The 18,973-nt window shown below is 46.3% G+C and overlaps 2 protein-coding genes across 3 annotated transcripts; one reads left to right on the forward strand and one right to left on the reverse strand.

Annotated features, from left to right (window-relative positions):
- Window positions 1–5,122: 5,122 nt before the first annotated feature.
- Window positions 5,123–10,981, reverse strand: LOC147272987 (uncharacterized). The gene is made up of 3 exons (XM_086256582.1): window positions 9,499–10,981; window positions 7,728–9,349; window positions 5,123–7,489 (listed from the first exon to the last, which is right to left on the reverse strand). Exons 1-3 carry the CDS (start codon window positions 10,979–10,981, stop codon window positions 5,123–5,125), a joined length of 5,472 nt encoding a protein of 1,823 aa, XP_086112708.1.
- Window positions 10,982–14,889: 3,908 nt separating this feature from the next.
- On the forward strand, window positions 14,890–18,653 carry LOC147272988 (Calcineurin-like metallo-phosphoesterase superfamily protein). Of its 2 annotated transcripts, none has more exons than XM_086256872.1 (9): window positions 14,890–15,105; window positions 15,484–15,711; window positions 15,829–15,950; window positions 16,102–16,162; window positions 16,354–16,494; window positions 16,720–16,830; window positions 17,113–17,341; window positions 17,432–17,683; window positions 18,151–18,653. In XM_086256872.1, exons 1-9 carry the CDS (start codon window positions 14,962–14,964, stop codon window positions 18,231–18,233), a joined length of 1,371 nt encoding a protein of 456 aa, XP_086112998.1. In that variant the 5' UTR covers window positions 14,890–14,961; the 3' UTR covers window positions 18,234–18,653. The 2 variants fall into 2 exon arrangements, with proteins under 2 accessions (XP_086112998.1, XP_086112999.1); XM_086256873.1 differs by having other exon boundaries at window positions 16,720–16,827; window positions 18,151–18,652.
- Window positions 18,654–18,973: the final 320 nt, after the last annotated feature.

The following is an 18,973-nucleotide window of genomic DNA, read 5'->3' on the forward strand; positions in this document are numbered from 1 at the left end:
GCGATCAATGGGCTTCGCGAGTGCTCAATAGCCCATCGAGCGCTCGGCGACATTAGTGAAAGCTTGGTTGAGCTCAGTGGAAGCTCGGCGGCTTGGTGAGTGCTCAGCAGTCTCTTTTGTTCTGACTTAGGATTCCATCCTCCTTCCATGATTGGTGCATAACTGTTGATGCTCAAAAATGGTATAGCAGTCAACGTCGAGTCGAACCACGTAGGCTCGTTGACCCACCACTGAGTGGATGACACGTCGAAGTGGGGCAGGAACGGGTAGCTGGGTCCGACTGGTGAGTAATGAGAGAAAATGATATCCAAAGCACCCTGCGCAAGTACACAAAAGTGAGCGGGAAGGACACCGGTGTGGTGCCGGCCAAAGCTCCTCCGACGCTCAAGTCAGTGTTCAGAGAGATCTGAGAGCAGAGTGAGTGAATAGTATAATATTGATTGAATTGTCCTTTTGTGACAAGAAGGTACCTCTTTTATAGTACCTTTGGAAGAGTGTCAACCAATCCGGTGACGACACGTGTCCCTTGTGGTGACTTGCATTGTACGAGCGCCACGTGTCACCGGTCTCGAGGATCCGAGTGAGTTGACACAGGTCGGGGGCCCAGGAGGCTTGAGCTTGGGAGACCGGAGCCTAAGAGGCCGGGGCCCAGGGGGCCGGAGCCTATGAGGCCGGAGCCTAGTAGGTCAGGGGCTAGGAGCCCAGGAATGGCTTAGTCTTTTGGGCCTAGGCCCAAACAACATGATGTTAAGCCTTGTGTGACTTGTCGTTATGCCCAGACGATTAATCATACGAACAGAAGTCCCCCAAGTTTCCGAGCAAAAGATACTTCTTGGTTGGGAACTTTGTACACAAAAAGTCCGAGCAGAACGACAAGTAACCACATACTTGTTCCTGCTTAAGCTACTGTCTAAAAGTCCCCCAAGTTCCTTAGCAAGAAAAGCTGTACTGCAGGAAAGCTTGGGGGTTACATATGAAAGATCCCTTTTTTTTTTTTAATTTTTTTTTTCCTGAATTTCTGATCACCCTGTATTCCGAGCAGTAGACACTTTATGTAATTCCAGTAAACCTCGTCCGATTTTAATGGTGGGATGTTGCCTTCTGTAAATAAGATGGTAGAATCACAGAGTATAGCTCGGATATAAAATACCCACCCCCACATCTCACACTTGGTACTGTAGACAAAACTTTTGGAGAGAGATTAAAACAAAAACCAACAGCTGTGTGAGGAAACAACACAGAGGGAGGCTGCTCGGGTGGGAGGCGTGAGGGTGCTGACTGGGCTCGGGCCGGAAATTTCGGAGTGGCCGGATCGGAGCTACACGGGTCGCGAGGGAGTGCTCGGGTCGGAGGTGGCAGAGGTGCTCGGGTCGGCGGGTCGGACTGCAGCTGAGTTTGGCGGCGGCTCGGAAGGCGACCGAAAGAGAGAGGGCGAGCTCGGGCGAGGGTTGGGCTCGGGCCGGAGGAGTGCTGCACAGGCCGGATCGGGCTCGGGCTTGGGCTGCTCGTCAGCGGGGGTCTGCGCGGGTCGGAGGGAGGCGTGCGCAGTGCAGGTCGGCGGAGGAGCAGGGGTGCTCGGAGCGGACGCGGGCGGCTGCTGGGCTCGGGTTGCTCTGTCGCGGCTCGGGGTGGTGGGCTCGGGTTGTTCTGTCGCGGCTCGGGGTGTTGGGCTCGGGCGCGGGTGCACGGGTGCTGTGGGCGGAAGAGCAGGGGGCTTGCTCGGGGCTGCTCTGTCTTGGCTCGAAGGGAGTGGGTTCGGTGCTGTGGGCTGAGCGTGGAAGCTTGCGCAGTGTGCTGCTGGGGGCGGTGCTCCGGTGCGCGGGTGTGCGGGTGCTCGGGCAGCAGCTTGGGCTGCTCGGATCGGCGCGGGTCGGGCTGCTTGTTTCGAGCGTTTTGAGGTGAGCAATCTCAAAAATTTTTCTACTCAATTGATATACTGATTTTGCCTTGGAAAATTGAGAATTGTGAGAAATTGTGGTTGTCCAGCCCGAGGCGGACCTTGGAATTCTGTTTGTCAATTTTGTGGAAAATGTGAGTAGGGGCAGGTGGAGGTGCAACTGGGTATGAGCCGTGCCGAGCATTGGGTAGGCAACATGCCTTCATTTTTGGACTTTGTAACTTATTGGGTGTTGTGTTCTTGGCCAGGTACTGAGGAGTCAAGATAAGTGGGTTGGAACCCGTCTGAGCCGTTGGAGCCACGGACTACAGGTAAAGGCTTGAGTTTTTATTGCTTGTCTGCTTGAATTGATATTGTGAATATTGGCCTTGATAAATGATTGGTGGCTGAGCATGTGAAAGGGTGAATGTTGTCAAATTGGGGGTATCCGAGCACATACGGGGGGTGGGAAACCGGTATTGATCTGAAATGTCCATGGTGTTGTCTTGGTGTGCCGAGCACTTCCCATCTTGATTTGTGGTTTGTCTTGGATGGGCAGGTGCACTGAAGTCGGACATTCCATGGCTTCCTCCGATGATAACAGTTCTATGGAGTCTGATCGGGCGTCCACAAGTGATGGGACGCCGATGAGGCCAAATATGCCCCGACCCTAGATGGGGTGTGGAAACATGGGGGTGGGCAAAGTGCTCAAGACCGTCCAGGAGAGCTTGTCCATGGTGATGGAAAGTGGGGGGAAAGGCACTGGTAGCGAGGACAGCGATGATGGAGAGACGCCTACCAGCTGTGGTGATGTGGGTAGGCACATTGTGCCTAGGACATACTGGTCCGTGGATGGGTTATGTGAGAACAGGATGAAGGAGGAGGAGCTTGAAAAATTGAGGGTGGAGTTCCAAATTCCTGATTATATCCATCTGAGCCTCCCGGGGGAGGGTGATGTCTTGAGTGACCCGCCGGAGGGGCACATTCTGTGTTTTGCCAAGAGTTTTCACCATGGGTTTAGACTTCCTCTCCACCCCTATTTCCAATATATGTTGAGGAAGTTAGGAATTGCACCAGCTCAGCTGACGCCCAATAGTTGGAGAACCTTAATTGGGCTGTATGTGATGTTCCGGGATGAGGGGTATGGTGCCCCGAGTATGGCTCAATTTTCACACTTGTTTGAAATTAAGTCGAGTCCCAATTTGCGGGGTTGGGTGTACTGCTCGCAGTTGGCGAACGGGCAGTTCACCGATGGGACAACTCGCCAAATACAGGTAGGCCACCCAGACGCTCACAAGGAGTGGAAGAAAAAATGGTTCTTTGCGAGCGGAGCCTGGGAATTCGGCCGGAGTGAGAGAAGGACCATGAATAGGGTGCCGACAAATTTCCACATAATAGGTTGTCTGGTTGGGCCAATGTATTGGTCTGTGTACATTTGGATTGTTAGCTAATATTGTGCTGGTACTAATAGAAGTCTTTTGTTGTTTGATTTTGCAGGGGGTGAGTGGGAGAGGCTTCCATTGTCGGAGGATAGCGTGGAAGAGGTGCGAAAGGTGTTTAGTCGACCTGCCCGAAAGTTGAGCGCTGCCTACCTCTTGTCTCCTGAAAAGTTGGCCAAGTACGGCTTCGGAGTTGTTCTGTACTTCCCCTCTTGGAGTATTAATTGATGAGATAATAACTTGTGCTCATTGAATTTGTTTGTCTTTCAGTGAAAATGGCCAATACGAAGAAAACAAGTAGACCGGTTGGTCATGCCCCGCCTGCTCAGAGGAGGATGATGATGGGGGCGTTGTTGGCTGGGGGTGGCTTGCCCAAGGGGAATACAAGTAGAGGTGCATCGGTGCCCGGGGGTATGAGGCATAGTGGGTCTACCAACACCAATGTTCCGAGGGCGGCTTCTCCCGGGAGGAAAAGGAAAACGGGATTAGATGCGGCCGAGCCCGGGAGAGAGGGCAAGAGGACAGCCACTGCGTCTGATCCGGTCCCAGAGGAGGATCGTCTGGTACAGCAGGCAGTGACAGACTTTGGAGGATCCCTGAAGAAGGGGAGGGATGACCGGGTGATTGGCGATGGTGTTGAGCCGCTATCCGTTTTGCAGCGGGCCTTTTCTGAGCAGTCCCAGGTAAGGGAAAGTGGTATATGTTGATGAGATGTCCAAAGTTTAAACTTTATAGCTTGTGATAACACTTTCGTGGCATTCGACCTGGCAGGCACTGTTCTTTACTTATCAGGCACATATGAGTGTCCTGGCCACGGTGGAGAAGATGGAGGACGAGATGTCGAGCTTCGTGGTGTGGAAGGACAGAGCGCTCTCAGCCGAGGAGAAGGTCAGCACCCTGGTTGCCCAGAACCAGGCGTTGTAGGCCGAGCTGCTGCAGGCCAGGAAGGAGGCGGACCAAGCTAGGCAGGAGTTGGAGCAGTGCGGGCAGGAGCTGGGCCAAGCCAAGCAAGAGTTGGTCAATGAGTATAACAGCGGTTATGCCATGGGTTTTGGCGATTGCAAATTGGAGCTCGAGGAGATGTGCCCTGACTTTGACTGGGACCGCGTGCGTGGTCTGCTAGGTGCTGGTAACGAGGTGCATGGCAACGTCCCGGAAGAAGGTACCCAGGAGGTAGAGCATGAGGACGGAGCATCCACAGGTGGGGAGCGCGAGATGGGAGAGGATCCCAAATAGGCATCTATTGCACTCATGGCCCGGGGGCAGGGGTGGGCGGACCATTGCCCTATTTTGGTTTGAGTTGTATGGCCGGGTCGGATGTGGCCCGTGCCAACTTGCAAACTCCTTTGATTCTTAAGTTTTGTACTTATTGTTATTTGGATGATTTGGAGAGTGTCCGACCCGTTATGGGGTAGGATGCCCTTCTTTTTAATACATGGTATTGCAGAATTTTCTCGAATGCACGGTACTTAGCTTCCCTTGGATGCATGAAATCTATTTTTCTCTGAATGCATGGTACTTAGTTTCCCTTGAATGCATGATATTGATTTTCCCTTGAATGCATGGTACTTAGGTTCCCTTGAATGCATTTGCCATAGCCGCGCCCTGAATGCATGGTACTTAACTTCCCTTGAATGCATGGGGCGGATATGGGTAGGGTCGGATGCTTGATGGCCCGGAGGCCCATACAGACAATTAACACTTTGAATAAAAACGAAGAAAAACGTGTCCGTGGTAGGACTTGCATTTATTTAAAGTGATAACATAGATGAAATTGGAAAAAGTCCCCGGGGGGTACAACGTTTGTCTACTTGTAAAAGTAGCAGAGGTGCTCGGCGTGCCAAGGGTGGCCGAGTTCCTTGCCGGTTGTGGCGCGGAGCCTATATGTGCCTGGGCGGATGACTTCAATGATTTCATACGGTCCTTCCCAATTAGGTTTCAGAGCACCCGTTTTGGCCAAGGTAGTGCTGCGTAGGACCCAGTCCCCCACTCGGAAGTGGCGAGGCTTAACTTTAGAATTGTAGTATCGAGTGGCCCGTTGCTGGTAGGCATACTTGTGTAGCTCAGCCTGGGCCCGATGCTCTTTAGCTAGGTCGAGACTGAGGGCTAGCTGGTCAGCATTGTGCTCAGGCTGAAATGTGTCGAGGCGGTAAGAGGCAAGCCCGACCTCAACTGGGATGACGGCTTCAGAAGCAAAGGCCAAAGAAAAGGGGGTTTCCCCAGTTGAGGATCGACAAGTCGTCCGGTAGGACCATAAGACTTCGGGTAGGAGGTCAGGCCACTTTCCCTTCTTTGCATCAAGCTTGGTCTTCAAGGTATGTTTAATGGTCTTGTTGACTGCCTCGACCTGCCCGTTGGCCTGAGGATGACCAGGAGAGGCAAAGAAGACCTTGATGTTGAATGCGGAGCAAAATGACTTGAACTCTTGGTTGTCAAACTGCTTGCCATTATCAGTGATAATGGCGTAAGGGAGACCAAAGCGGCAAATTATGTTCTTCCATACAAAGCTCTTGATGGTCTGGGTGGTTGCCTTTGCCAAGGGCTCGGCCTCTGCCCACTTAGTGAAGTAGTCCACTGCGACTACTGCCATTTTGACCTTTCCCTTCCCCTCAGTCATTGGTCCGATTAAGTCGATGCCCCATTGGGCAAAGGGCCAAGGACTGTTCATGGTAGTCAAGGGCTCGGGTGGTTGGTGTGGAAAAGTTGCAAATTTTTGGCACTTTATGCATTTCTGGGTGAGCTTCCTTGCATCAGCGCGGAGGGTCGGCCAATAATAGCCTTGGCGAATGGCCTTGTGGGCTAAAGAGTGGGCCCCTGCATGGTTGACGCGGACCCTTTCATGGATCTCCCGGAGGATATAGTCGCCTTGCTCGGGGGTAAGGCAGCGCAAGTATGGCAGGGAGAAACCCCGCTTGTATAACTTGTCGTTAATAATTGTGTACCGGGAAGCTCTATGGCGAAGGCGCCGAGCCTCAGTCTTGTCCGCGGGTGGGTTCCCATGCTTAAGAAATGCAAGGAGAGGGTCCATCCAACTAGCTTGTTGCTCAGACTGGCAGACTTCCATAACATCAGTGCTGTGCTGAGGTAAGAACTCAACTGGGACAGACCTCCCGGCTTCATGGTCAACTGCCGAGGCAAGGCGAGCTAGGGCATCCGCCCTCTCATTGTCTGCCCTAGGGATTTGGATGAGCTGGTATGTTGAGAATTGATTGAGTAGGCTTTGAACTTTGGTGAAGTAGGCGGTCATGCGCTCACCCTTGGTCTGGTATTCCTGTGTAACCTGGTTCACCACAAGTTGAGAATCGCTGTAGATTCTGAGTTGCTCAACGTTCATATGTAGTGCCAAAGATAAGCCGGCAATGAAGGCCTCATATTCAGCCTCATTGTTGGATGCCTGGAAGCCGAATCGAAGAGCATGCTCAATGGTGGTCTGGTCAGGGGCGATCAAAACAAGTCCGGCTCCACTGCCCTGTTGATTAGAAGATCCATCAACATATAAAGACCAAATTGGGCGATCCGACCTGATTGCTGGAGTAGAAGAAGTTGGTGGGTCGGTGGTCGACACAATGGCGGAGGAGGGCTCAGCCTCGGGTAGGAATGTAGACTCTGAAATGAAGTCTGCAATGGCTTGTCCCTTGATCGCGGGCCGGGGGCGGTAGGAAATGTCAAATTCGCTCAGCTCAATGGACCATTTGATAAGTCGGCCAGAGACCTCAGGCCGCTGCAATACTTGCCGAAGTGGTTGATTGGTGAGAACTACGATAGGGTGAGCTTGGAAGTATGGGCGGAGGCGCCGGGCTGATGTGACCAAGGCAAAGACTAATTTTTCTATCTCTGGATATCTGGTCTCAGCATCTTGCAGGGCCTTGCTGGTATAGTACACCGGGTGCTCAACCCTATCCTCAAGTCGAATTAGGACTGAGCTGGTGGCTGTCAGGGATACGGACAAGTAGAGGAGTAGCTCTTCCCCTGGCTCGGGTTTAGAAAGTAGAGGTGATTTGCCCATGTACTCTTTCAAATCTTGGAAGGCCTTCTCACACTCCGGAGTCCAGTTAATGTATTTTGTCCGAGCCTTAAGGGTTTTGAAGAATGGGGCGCAACGGTCGGTGACCTTGGATATGAATCGTGTCAAGGCGGCGACATGCCCGTTAGGCTCTGCACTTCCTTCTGAGTCCTGGGAGATTGCATATCGATCAAGGCTTTGATTTTTTCAGGGTTGGCCTCGATCCCCCTTTGGCTTACCATGAAGCCAAGGAATTTTCCCGAAAATACGCCGAACGTGCACTTGGCAGGGTTCAGGCGCATTTGGTACTTCTTGAGCACGGAAAACATCTCAGAAAGTTTGTGGACGTGGTCCTCCGCCCGGACACTCTTGACAAGCATGTCGTCCACATAGACCTCCATGGACTTACCAATATATTCTGAGAAAATGAGTTGACCAAACGCTGGTAGGTGGCCCCGGCATTTTTGAGTCCGAAAGGCATGACTTTGTAACAATATAGGCCCCTGTCAGTAATGAAGGCCGTATGGTCCTGGTCGGAGCTGTGCATAAGGATTTGGTTATAGCCGGAGTAGGCGTCCATGAAACTAAGGAGTGCATGGCCTGCTGTGGCATCAACCAGTTGGTCAATTCGAGGAAGAGAAAAACTATCCTTGGGACAGGCCTTGTTGAGGTCGGTGAAGTCGACGCACATCCGCCACTTGCCATTTGATTTTTTGACCATCACAACATTGGCCAGCCAATCCGGGTAGGAAACCTCGCGGATGAAACCAATTTTCTGTAACTTGTCGACTTCTTCCTTCATAGCAGTATAAATTTCGGGCTTGTACTGCCTGCGCTTTTGGCGGACGGGGCGGTGCCGCGGATTAAGACTTAGGCGATGGGAGATCACCTCCGGAGAGATCCCAGGCATGTCATCATAGGACCAGGCAAAGACTTCAGCATTGGCACGAAGGAAGTTGATGAGTTCGTCTCGGAGAGCAATACTGAGCTGGGTTCCGACCCGTACCTTGCGGTCCGGGTAGGCAGGTGAGATGAGAACTTCTTCCACATGATTGTCATCTGGTTGGGCGATAGCTCTGAAAGATGAATCACGAGGATCTTCGGGAGGATCCGGGGTAGGGCAGGTGGGGGAGACAGAAATAGCCATAGAGGGCATGGCCTCTTTCTTCTTCTTGACGGAAGTCGTATAGCAGGACCTGGCTGACACCTGGTTGCCTTTGACTACCCCCGTGCCACATGGGGTCGGGAATTTGATCAAAAGCAAGTGAGTAGAAATCATAACCTTCGGTTGGTTAAGGGCTGGTCGTCCCAGGATGACGTTGTACGCTGTGGGGCAGTCGACCACCAAAAACTGAGTGGTTGTGGTAGCGGACGAAGGATACCTCCCAAGGGTGAGTGGAAGGTAGATCCCGCCAAGAGGGGTGACCATATCGCCCGAAAAGCTAAGTAAAGGAGCGACCGACCGGTCAAGCCTATCCTGGTCAATCCCAAGAGCTGTGAAGGCGGAGGCGAAGAGGATGTTGACGGAGCTACCACAATCGACAAGGATCCGAGCCACATCAAAATTAGCTATGGTGGCTTCAATGACCAAGGGGTCATCGTGTGGAAAGATCAAATCACGTTCCTCTTCCTCAGCAAAGGAAATGGGCGACCACCCGAGCTTAGGAGTCTTTTTTCCACGGTGGAAGTCTACAGCCATAACGCCGGAGCATTGCTGAGCACTTTGGGCGTATTCCTTCCTAGCCCTGTTGGAGTTGCCAGCGAGGGTCGGGCCCCCACAGATGGTATTGACCCGCCCCCGTCGTTGTCCTTCGGTCTTGGCCTTCTCGGTGGCTTCCTTGTCTATAAAGCCATCCAACTTTCCTTCCTGTACCAAAGTTTCTATTGCCTCCTTAAAGGCTCTGCATGCCTCGGTGTCATGACCATGGTCGTTATGGTAAAGGCAAAAGAAGTTCTTGTTAGCGCGGTACCGTGTTTGTGGAGGGCGGGGTGGGAGCTTAGGAAGTATATCCTTGATCTGGGGATACAACTCTGTATAAGTAACAGTGAGAATTGTATAGACTTTGAACCTGGAGGCATAGGATGTCTGATAGGTTTCCTCCCTTCGTTGTCCTCCACCTCTACCATCACCAAATTGTTTCTTGGTGAACTTATTGAACTTTTTCCCGGACCCCCCATACTGGTTACCCAAGTAGAGCTTGGGTTGCGTGGCACTATGATGGCCTGGTCGGTACTTGGGCGATCTATGGTGGGCGGCTTCTTCCCATATGTTTTGAATTCAGCAGTAGCATAGGTAATGGCCTCTTGCATGAGTTCCTTGTAGGTGTGCGGATTGCAGCGGTTGATTTCAAACAAGAAGTCCCCCTCTAGGAGACCACCCTTGAAGGCAGCGAAGGCTACCTTCTCATCGCAATCGCGACACCGAGATCGCTCTAGCTGAAATCGAGTGATGTATTCCCGGAGGGATTCCCTGCTGTCCTGTCGGACTCGAGTCAGGTCATCCGTGGTGTAAATTCTATCGGTCTGGATGATATACTGGCCTAGGAAGAGCTCTCGGAGCTCGTTGAAACAATCAACCGAGCCCGGAGGAAGTTGGTAGAACCAGTCCCTTGCACTGCCAGAGAGGGTGGAAGGAAAGATTCGACACTTCGTAATGTCATCAACACCTTTGGATTCCAGGGCTGACCGGAAACTCATGAGGTGGTCATATGGGTCTTCCTTCCCCGTATATGGAGTTATCTTGGGAGGCCGAATGTCGCCAATCGGAGGAGTGGACAAGATGCGAGTTGTGAAAGGTCCAGGCAGCTCCCTTGTTTCTAAAGATGGGTGCCTACCACGACTTCCCCCCTCCACTCTTCTCAGGCGCTCACTAATGTCCATGAGAAGTTGTTGGAGCTGGTCTGGTGGAAGAGAGCCGCTGTTACCGGAGTCAGCGACTTGTTCACTTGTGAAAGTGTCATCTTCTGCACGGCGCCCAGCCGAGAAAACCTGCTCTTCTCCCCGTCGTCGCTTGAGACGAGGAGCCTGCTCTTCCTCCAAGTCTTGGGGGCGTGGGTTGGATCCACCCCGGTTCGTCCGCTGCTCTTCTCGCCGAGAGCGGTTGTCATCGAGCAGATGACGACAGTCCCGATAAATGTGGAACTCTTCAAAGCGGGTAGGATGTTCGCCAGATCGAGCCCGGCTGACCGGGTGGACAAGTCTCTTTTGGAAACCTGGGGGTGGATGGCTACCTTGCCCTGCATCCAATTGGCGCGGAACATTTTGGTCCCTTCGGGGGGGGTCCCTCCTCTCACCACTTCGGAGAGTGGTGTGTTCGTCCCTGTCATGGGGGTTCTTCCTCTCACCACTCCGGAGAGTGGTGTGTTCATCCCTGTCATGGGGGTTCCTCCTCTCACCACTCCGGAGAGTGGTGTGTTCGTCCCTGTCATGGGGGTTCCTCCTCTCACCACTCCGGGGAGTGGTATGTTCTTCCCTGTCGCGGAGGAGTCGCTCATACAGCTGTGTTGCACCTTTTTGGAGGTCGAGCTGTTCCTGGGTTCGTTGGAGCTGAGCCTCCAATCGCTGGATGTACTCCTCCTGATCAGATTCGGCAATCTTCTTGCCTCGCTTGTCACCCACTGGGGTGTTGTCGACTTGTTCGAGAATAGCACCACCGTCAGACATTGCAGGGGTCGGAAGGTCAGAAGTCCGTGCACCTCAACTGAGGGTAGAGAATCAAATGGGGAAAAATTGTTACTTTCCCACAGACGGCGCCAAACTGTTGATGCTCAAAAATGGTATAGCAGTCAACGTCGAGTCGAACCACGTAGGCCCGTTGACCCACCACTGAGTGGATGACACGTCGAAGTGGGGCAGGAACGGGTAGCTGGGTCCAACTGGTGAGTAATGAGAGAAAATGATATCCAAAGCACCCTGCGCAAGTACACAAAAGTGAGCGGGAAGGACACCGGTGTGGTGCCGGCCAAAGCTCCTCCGACGCTCAAGTCAGTGTTCAGAGAGATCTGAGAGCAGAGTGAGTGAATAGTATAATATTGATTGAATTGTCCTTTTGTGACAAGAAGGTACCTCTTTTATAGTACCTTTGGAAGAGTGTCAACCAATTCGGTGACGACACGTGTCCCTTGTGGTGACTTGCACTGTACGAGCGCCACGTGTCACCGGTCTCGAGGATCCGAGTGAGTTGACACAGGTCGGGGGCCCAGGAGGCTTGAGCTTGGGAGACCGGAGTCTAAGAGGCCGGGGCCCAGGGGGCCGGAGCCTATGAGGCCGGAGCATAGTAGGTCAGGGGCTAGGAGCCCAGGAAGGGCTTAGTCTTTTGGGCCTAGGCCCAAACAACATGATATTAAGCCTTGTGTGACTTGTCGTTATGCCCAGACGATTAATCATACGAACAATAACATAAAATATCATTGAAGCTAACCAATAGCAGCTGCACTTGTCCTTTGCTTCTATAAGTATAGAAGGCTTCATGAATAGACAAATATACACATCAAGCAATCAAAACCAACAACAACAATCATGGGGTGGTGGCCGATCTCAATGTCGTCGAGAAATTGGGTCAACGATGATGATTGGCGCGGGTTACGAAGGAGAGAGTTGCAAAGAGAGTGAGGGAGTTGGGGAGAGAAATAGTCACATGGAAATTTTTTTTACATATTTTTTGTAATTTTTAATTATTTTTGTGTACACGGGGGAAAAAATTTAACATCTACGTCATTAAAAAAGTTTAGTTAGTAAAGCCACGTAAGCACTTAACTGACAGATAATTATTTTTCAAATTAGATTTTAATTCGGTGTACATTTGAAATATTTTTTTATTTATAAATCCGATTGAAATAGCTTATATAATTAAGTTTTAAGTAAATGATTATAAAGCCCAAAATTGGGCTTTCACTACTTTTAAGACCCAGGTCTTTTTTTGGTATTTGAAAGAAACCCAATTTATACCAACCCGGTCCTCACTTCCGTCTTCGTCATTCTCTCTCCGTCTCCTTCTTTTCTCTCCGTCTATCTCCATCTCGATCCCTCTCTTTCTCTGTCTGCAAGCTTTGCCGCTGCTCCCTTCTCCGGCGACTCACCATTGTTGCCGTCTTTGATCGGACAATCGTTGCCCCTGCTTGGATCGATCTCGGTGCGTTTCTTCGGCAAACCACCACGAAGATGATCCTCCCTTCGCTTTGAGAAAGAGGTAGCAGAAGCCGCAGCTCCAGATCGACCTCCTTCCTCACTCCCCACCTCACAAGTATGTCTCTCTCTTCCTATCTCTATATCTCTTTTCTCTCTCAGCTTAGCTTGGAAACATGGCCTACGCTACCACTGAATTGGGGACTGAATTGGGGTTTCTGATTTTGGGACTCCAATTTCAGGTTTAGGACTCCAATTTTAGATTTTGGCACTCCAATTTCAGATTTTGGGGTTTCTCTCTCCACTGATTGGTTTGTATGCTAAGCAATGAAAGTAATGGATTATTAAATGATGTTGAGGAATTGATTCATAATTTCGTTTCTTGTTTTTCTTCCAATGAAATTAATTTTGGTTTTTAACATATGTATATAATATTGTAACAGATGGGAAGGTCATGGAGTTTATGACAGGTCCAAAGGGAACAGAAGAACCGGTGACTAATATATCGATTTTGTTATTAATTAGTGTACGTAATTGTGGTATATATATACACGGGTGGTGCAGGATATTGGTTTGTGTAACTACTTGTATATTAGTGTTTCATTATCATTATTGAGTAATTCATTGTTTGTGTTTCAATGGCAGGGGAGGTTTGTTTCTCTTGACTTTTTCTTGACTAGAATTATGGGGTCATGCCTATATTTGTTTAGGTGGCAATTCAAGTAGGAATCAAAGATGTACTACTGGAAATTTTATATATTGTTCAAATTATTTATAGTTATGTCGTGCATCTTAGTTATGTTAGTAGAATATGTCATATTCATTTTATAGCCAATATGTAAGTGGAGTTGCGATTGTTACTGCTTGTCAGTAGCAATATGTAAGTGAGTTATACAGTAATGTGATTGTTATTTAAAATGTTATTTTATAGCCAATATGTAAGTGGAGTTTTGATTGTTACTGTTTGTCAGTAGCAATATGTAAGTGGGGTTACGATTGACTTTTCCTTAAAAATGTTTGTTGATGCTTAGTTGCTGCGTTAAAAAGTGGTGTTTGTAGACATAATTTTGAGTGGATGAATTACAGGTAACATTGGACAATATCTGATTATTACTTCCAGGCAGTAGCAATAGGTGATTGTTAGCAATACCTGATTGCCACTGGCAGGTAGTAGCAATTCCTAATTGTCATTGCCAGACAATAGCAATAGGTGATTGTTATTGCCAGACAGTAGCAATATGTGATTGTTATTAGCAGTAGGTGAATATTACTGTCAGACAGTGACAATATGTGATTATTAATGTCAGACAGTAGCAATAGGTGATTGTTACTATTCAATAGTAACAATTATATTTATTATTAAAACACAAAAGATTACTGTGTGACAGTAGCAATCAGGTGATTGTTACTCTCTGAATTTTGTAATTTTGTAATTTTCTATGGTTTGAATTTTGGTGATTGTTATTGTATGACGATAACAAGATATATTAGTTATCTTCAACAGGTGATTGTTACTGTAAGACAGTATCAATAGGTGATTGTTACTACCAAATAATAACAATTTCTGATTGTTACTGCCAGACAGTAGCAATAAGTGATTGTTATTATCAAACAATGATAATACTTGATTGCCACTGCCCGGCAGTAACAATAGATGATTGTTACTATTCGATAGTAACAATTATATTTACTATTAAAACGTAAAAGATTATGGATGCCTCATCTTGATTTTTAATATTTAATATTGGTTATTATTTAACATGTTTTATGACATGAAAATACATAAATTATTATTTGGTTTTTTTGGGTAGTTTATGTACCAATTGGTACTGAAATGAAAAAAAAAAAAAAATGAGGGGGAAAAATGACATTTTAAAAACACTGTAGCGCGCTACAGTAACGGCGTTACTGTAGCGCTGTTACTGTAGCACCGGTTTTTTAAAAAGTGGGCCGCTATAGTATTTTACTGTAGCGCTTGGGCCGGATGAATAGTGAATTTTAAAAAATGGACTTTAAAAAAAAAACCCTTAAGTTTTTATATTGAACTTATGCCACCACCCTATAGTTGTTCATACTTGAGCCATAAATTTTCATTGTTTTCTTTAATCTAATTTAAGGGCAAATATGAAAGTTTGTGAACAAAAATTGATGTGCGGGGCTTATTAAAAAGTAAGAATTTCTCATTTTCTAATGTGGGGGCTGGCCTGGCCAGAGCCTTTTTTTTGGGCCACATGGCTGGACCTATTTAACAGGCCTAGAATGTAATAAGATGCAACTCCATTTGGCCCATTTCTCTCTTTATGCTATTTTCTTTAATTAAAATTTTTTACCTTAATAAATTAATTTATTGGATTTTCTTGATTGAAAGGTTCGGTTATGTTGGTGATTAGTTAAAATTGTAAGGAATCGTCAGGATAACGGCAGGCGCAGAGCTGCTGAATGCATATCTAAAGTCTAAACAAAGGATAAGTAGAGGCGATCAATATTCAAAAAATTGAGAATTGAGAGAAGAGAGAAAAATGAGGTGGAAGTGGTGGTGGTGTTGTTGTTGGTGGTTGACAGTGACGGCGATAGAAGTGGTGGTGAAAGGCGTCCCTTCCGAGCGTCAGCATCTGGTCACTCGTATTGCTTTTGGATCATGTGCCAACCAAAGCGCTCCTCAGGTTTGCACACTGCTTTTGGTCACTCATATTACTTTTGTTCACACGATGCTTGGCTCGGCTCACTCTTGATTCTTTCTGATTGCCCTAATTTCTGATACATAATTCTTTCAGTTGACAAATTCTGAATCCTAGTGGTATTCCAACTTACCATTTGGCAGATTATTCATGTAGCAGTCTGCAGGCAGTGTTCCTGTCTACTTTTACTTTCTGCTAGCGAAACCTACATTCACTGTTACTTGCCTGTTCAAATGGCATCTACGTTATGTCAAATCATATATGTATCAATTTGTCCGGCCACAATACGAAATTTCATGTTACAAGTTGTTGTGATTTATTTTCCCCTCACCATGATTTAATAATACTTGTGCTTTTGTGCAGCCCATCTGGAATGCAATAATCAATTTCGACCCCCAAGTTTTCATTTGGCTCGGTGATAACATTTATGGGGACATTAGGCGTCCTTTTAAACTATTTGGAAACGAAAGAACAATCGGGCCGTGGAAAAATGCCCCAAGATTTATTCCTTCTACTGAACAGGAAATGAAGTCAAGATATGTGAAAGCCAAGTCTAACCCTGGTTATTCTCGTCTACGAGACACTACTAGGGTATTTCATCCTCGCTTCTCTCACTAAATAGTTGTTGAGTTTCTCATTATTGCTTATCCACATTCTTTTTTATATAATTATTCTTGGTTCTCAAAAGATAATATGTCAATCTTGTAGGTAATTGGCACATGGGATGACCATGATTATGGATTAAATGATGCAGGGATAGAATTTGGTCAGAAAATGACTAATCAAAGGCTTCTCCTTGATTTCTTAGATGAGCCTCAAGATAGTCTCCGGTGAGGGTCTGTTCTCCCCGTAGGAAATTGTCTTATGGCCTTATTGATATCTAATGATGCTGATGTCTAATTGTGGTATAGTGCAATATTACCATTCTTAATGCCAAATTATTGCTGATTGCATTGAATTAATATTATGGTTTCATTGTAGGCGCAAGCAAGACGGTGTTTATGCATCTTATACATTTGGCCCCATAGGTAGACAAATCAAGGTATCAAAGTGAAAGCCTTTTAATTATTTCTCTGGAACAGTTTTTCTTATGAATTCAAGCCTATTCAAATGAGCATAATGTTTAGCATTCAGCAGGAGGGGTACTTTGTGCAACTGCAACCGTGGCTAAGCAAACAACTGTCTTGAGAAAAATTATATTATGTACTAATTCTGGGCAATACACTTCCTCAGGTTATCCTATTAGATACTAGATACCACCGAGACCCTTTACATAGTGATGGAAGTATTTTGGGGAGCTCACAGTGGACATGGTTAGAAAAAGAGCTTAATGGTTCACCGACAGCCGTTACTATTATTGGATCTTCTATACAGGTATATTATCATGTTATGCCAAAATTATAGGAGGTATTATACTTGAATAAAGCATAGCATCTCTATCTTTCTACATAAACCGTTTAGCTATGCAATTAATCTACATGTGTACCATTTCCTACTGCTAGGGTAGTTGGGTTGTTTGGATTTGTCTTTGGTGTCTCATCTGCAAGTTTTGTTAATCATCCATACTTTTGAGTAATTATTATTTGTTTCACAATGCAGGTTATATCAAATCTTTCAGCAACTACTGGGCCGTTGTTTTACATGGAATCTTGGGGGCGTTTTCCAAAGGAGAGAGATCGTTTATTTAAGTTGATAGCAGATAGTAAGGTGGTATATATATTCCCATGATTCATATTTTCAATTGAACTTCTTTCAGTAGCGATTTCAAATTATGATACAAGCAGCAGGTGCATGAGGCAGGGTATTTTATTTTGTACTTTTATAACTCTCTCTCTCTCTCTCTCTCTCTCTCTCTCTCTCTCTCTCTCGCTCTCTCTCACTCTCTCTCTCTCTCTCTCTATATATATATATATATACATATATCTCCCTCTTGTCTGAGAGCAGAGGATGCTTAAATCAGCTTCAGTTTTACAAATCCTCTTCCGTTTGTAGAGGGATGGAGTTTTTTTCATTAGTGGAGATGTTCATTTTGGAGAAATTACACGATATGATTGTGCGACTGGATACCCATTATATGACATAACTTCAAGTGGCCTTACCCAAGCAGTTGAGAAGGTAATCCCACCACCTTTGTATTTCTTAGTGAGATTTCTGGCATGGTTAACACCTACAACTATGAGAGTTATGGGCCCAAACTGCAGATACATGTCATGCACATATGGTATGCACATCATCTTGAACTTGACTTGTATGCGAGTTACCTAGTGAGAAAATGTCAAGTTTTGATTTCCAGATGTGTATTTTTTTTCAGGCCTGCCTAATTTTGGATCAGTTGAGATAGACTGGGATGCAACTCCTGTGACATTGAAAATTCGAGTTAGGGATATGAATGGAAATCCGGTGACAGGTGTAACTATATTGTTATCGGAATTGCAAGCAAGAAATGTCTACTCTTTGACCACCAATAAAGAAAGAGCGCATCAAAGGCACTGCTCTCTTGAAGTCACTCTACCATGGATTGTCAGATATCGCCTGGCTATTTTAGCTTATTGTGCTCTAGCTAGTATGTTTATCTCAGATTTCCAGCTTTACTGTTAAATGCTTCTTGCATGGAATGCGCCTAGCTGTGTAGCTTCTTCACTGCATGCAAAATCTTTCAATGCTGTATACAAAAGCTCTGTATAGCATATGGGAATGGATAAAAAGAACAAGAAAAAAGAAAATGAAAAAAGAGGATAAATAAACACAGGTGATACGCACTTCTGATCAAATTATAAGATGATGAACTTGCTTAGACAGGTTTTCGGTCTTCGTTATAAAATTTAAAAGACTTAATATCTAGATAATCAAGAGGGAGTCAGGAAGTTGTCTATTGTCATAATTTATTTATTTTTGCACGGGAATTGGGGAAGGGGGGGGGGGGGTGTTAAGGGGAGATGTTGGGTAATCCTGTTCATTCGGTTGCAACTTTACTTGTTATTTTGTGTTTGCTCTCCTGATTGTGATTTTTTTTCTCCTTCCATTTTGCAGTTTTGGTTCTTGCTTTGATAGGGGTAATTTGGGCTGCTACATTAACATGCAGGAGATGCGACCTCAAAAGAAAGTATGATTGACCGTGCCAACAATGCATGCTGGTAGTTTTTTGGTTCACTGCATGAGATTTCCATTCAGCGAACCAGTTTTGACTTTTGAGTTGCTAGTATGTTCAACTTGATTTACCTGATAATAAATGCCTGGAAGTAATTCTGCTAGAGGTAAAAATTCAGATTAACTGTTATCTTTAGTGAACTTGTCTTGTAGTGTTCAAGTTATAGGATGTAGTGTGATGAAAATGTAAAAAAAAAAAATGAAGCGTTGCTTATGGATTTGGATTTTGAAGCTCCTCATAGTGATGGTTTTGGATTTTTGTGCAACATCATTTATAAGAAAAAATTACATGTAATGGGTGCATATGCCCACACTCTCACAATAAGAGTGCATATTGATACTATAGTATAAATGTATAATGTTTTGAAGAAAATTTAGTAATTGATTATTTGCATAGTTGACTAGGGACCTTAGAAATTGAAGTGGAACATTAGTTCTCATAATCATAAAACAAAGAAGGATATAGAGTGCATGAATTTATATGCTTAAGTACTACGTTTCTTGTGATGGCAGTTAAATTGAAAATGGGTTGTCCATTTACGAGTTACAAGGATTTGAATCAATTTTTTTCTTGTCTGAATTTATATCAAAGCAAATGACAGCTGTCGGCAATTTGTAGCTGAAGCTTGCAATATTGAAATTAATAGTATGCTGTCATTTTGGAAAAACTAAAATTTGGACCCGTAGTTAAGTGGGCAGATTTTTT

Source organism: Dryas octopetala, chromosome 9 (assembly GCF_963921425.1).
Source record: "Dryas octopetala chromosome 9, drDryOcto1.1, whole genome shotgun sequence".
NCBI classification, from domain to species: Eukaryota; Viridiplantae; Streptophyta; class Magnoliopsida; order Rosales; family Rosaceae; genus Dryas; species Dryas octopetala.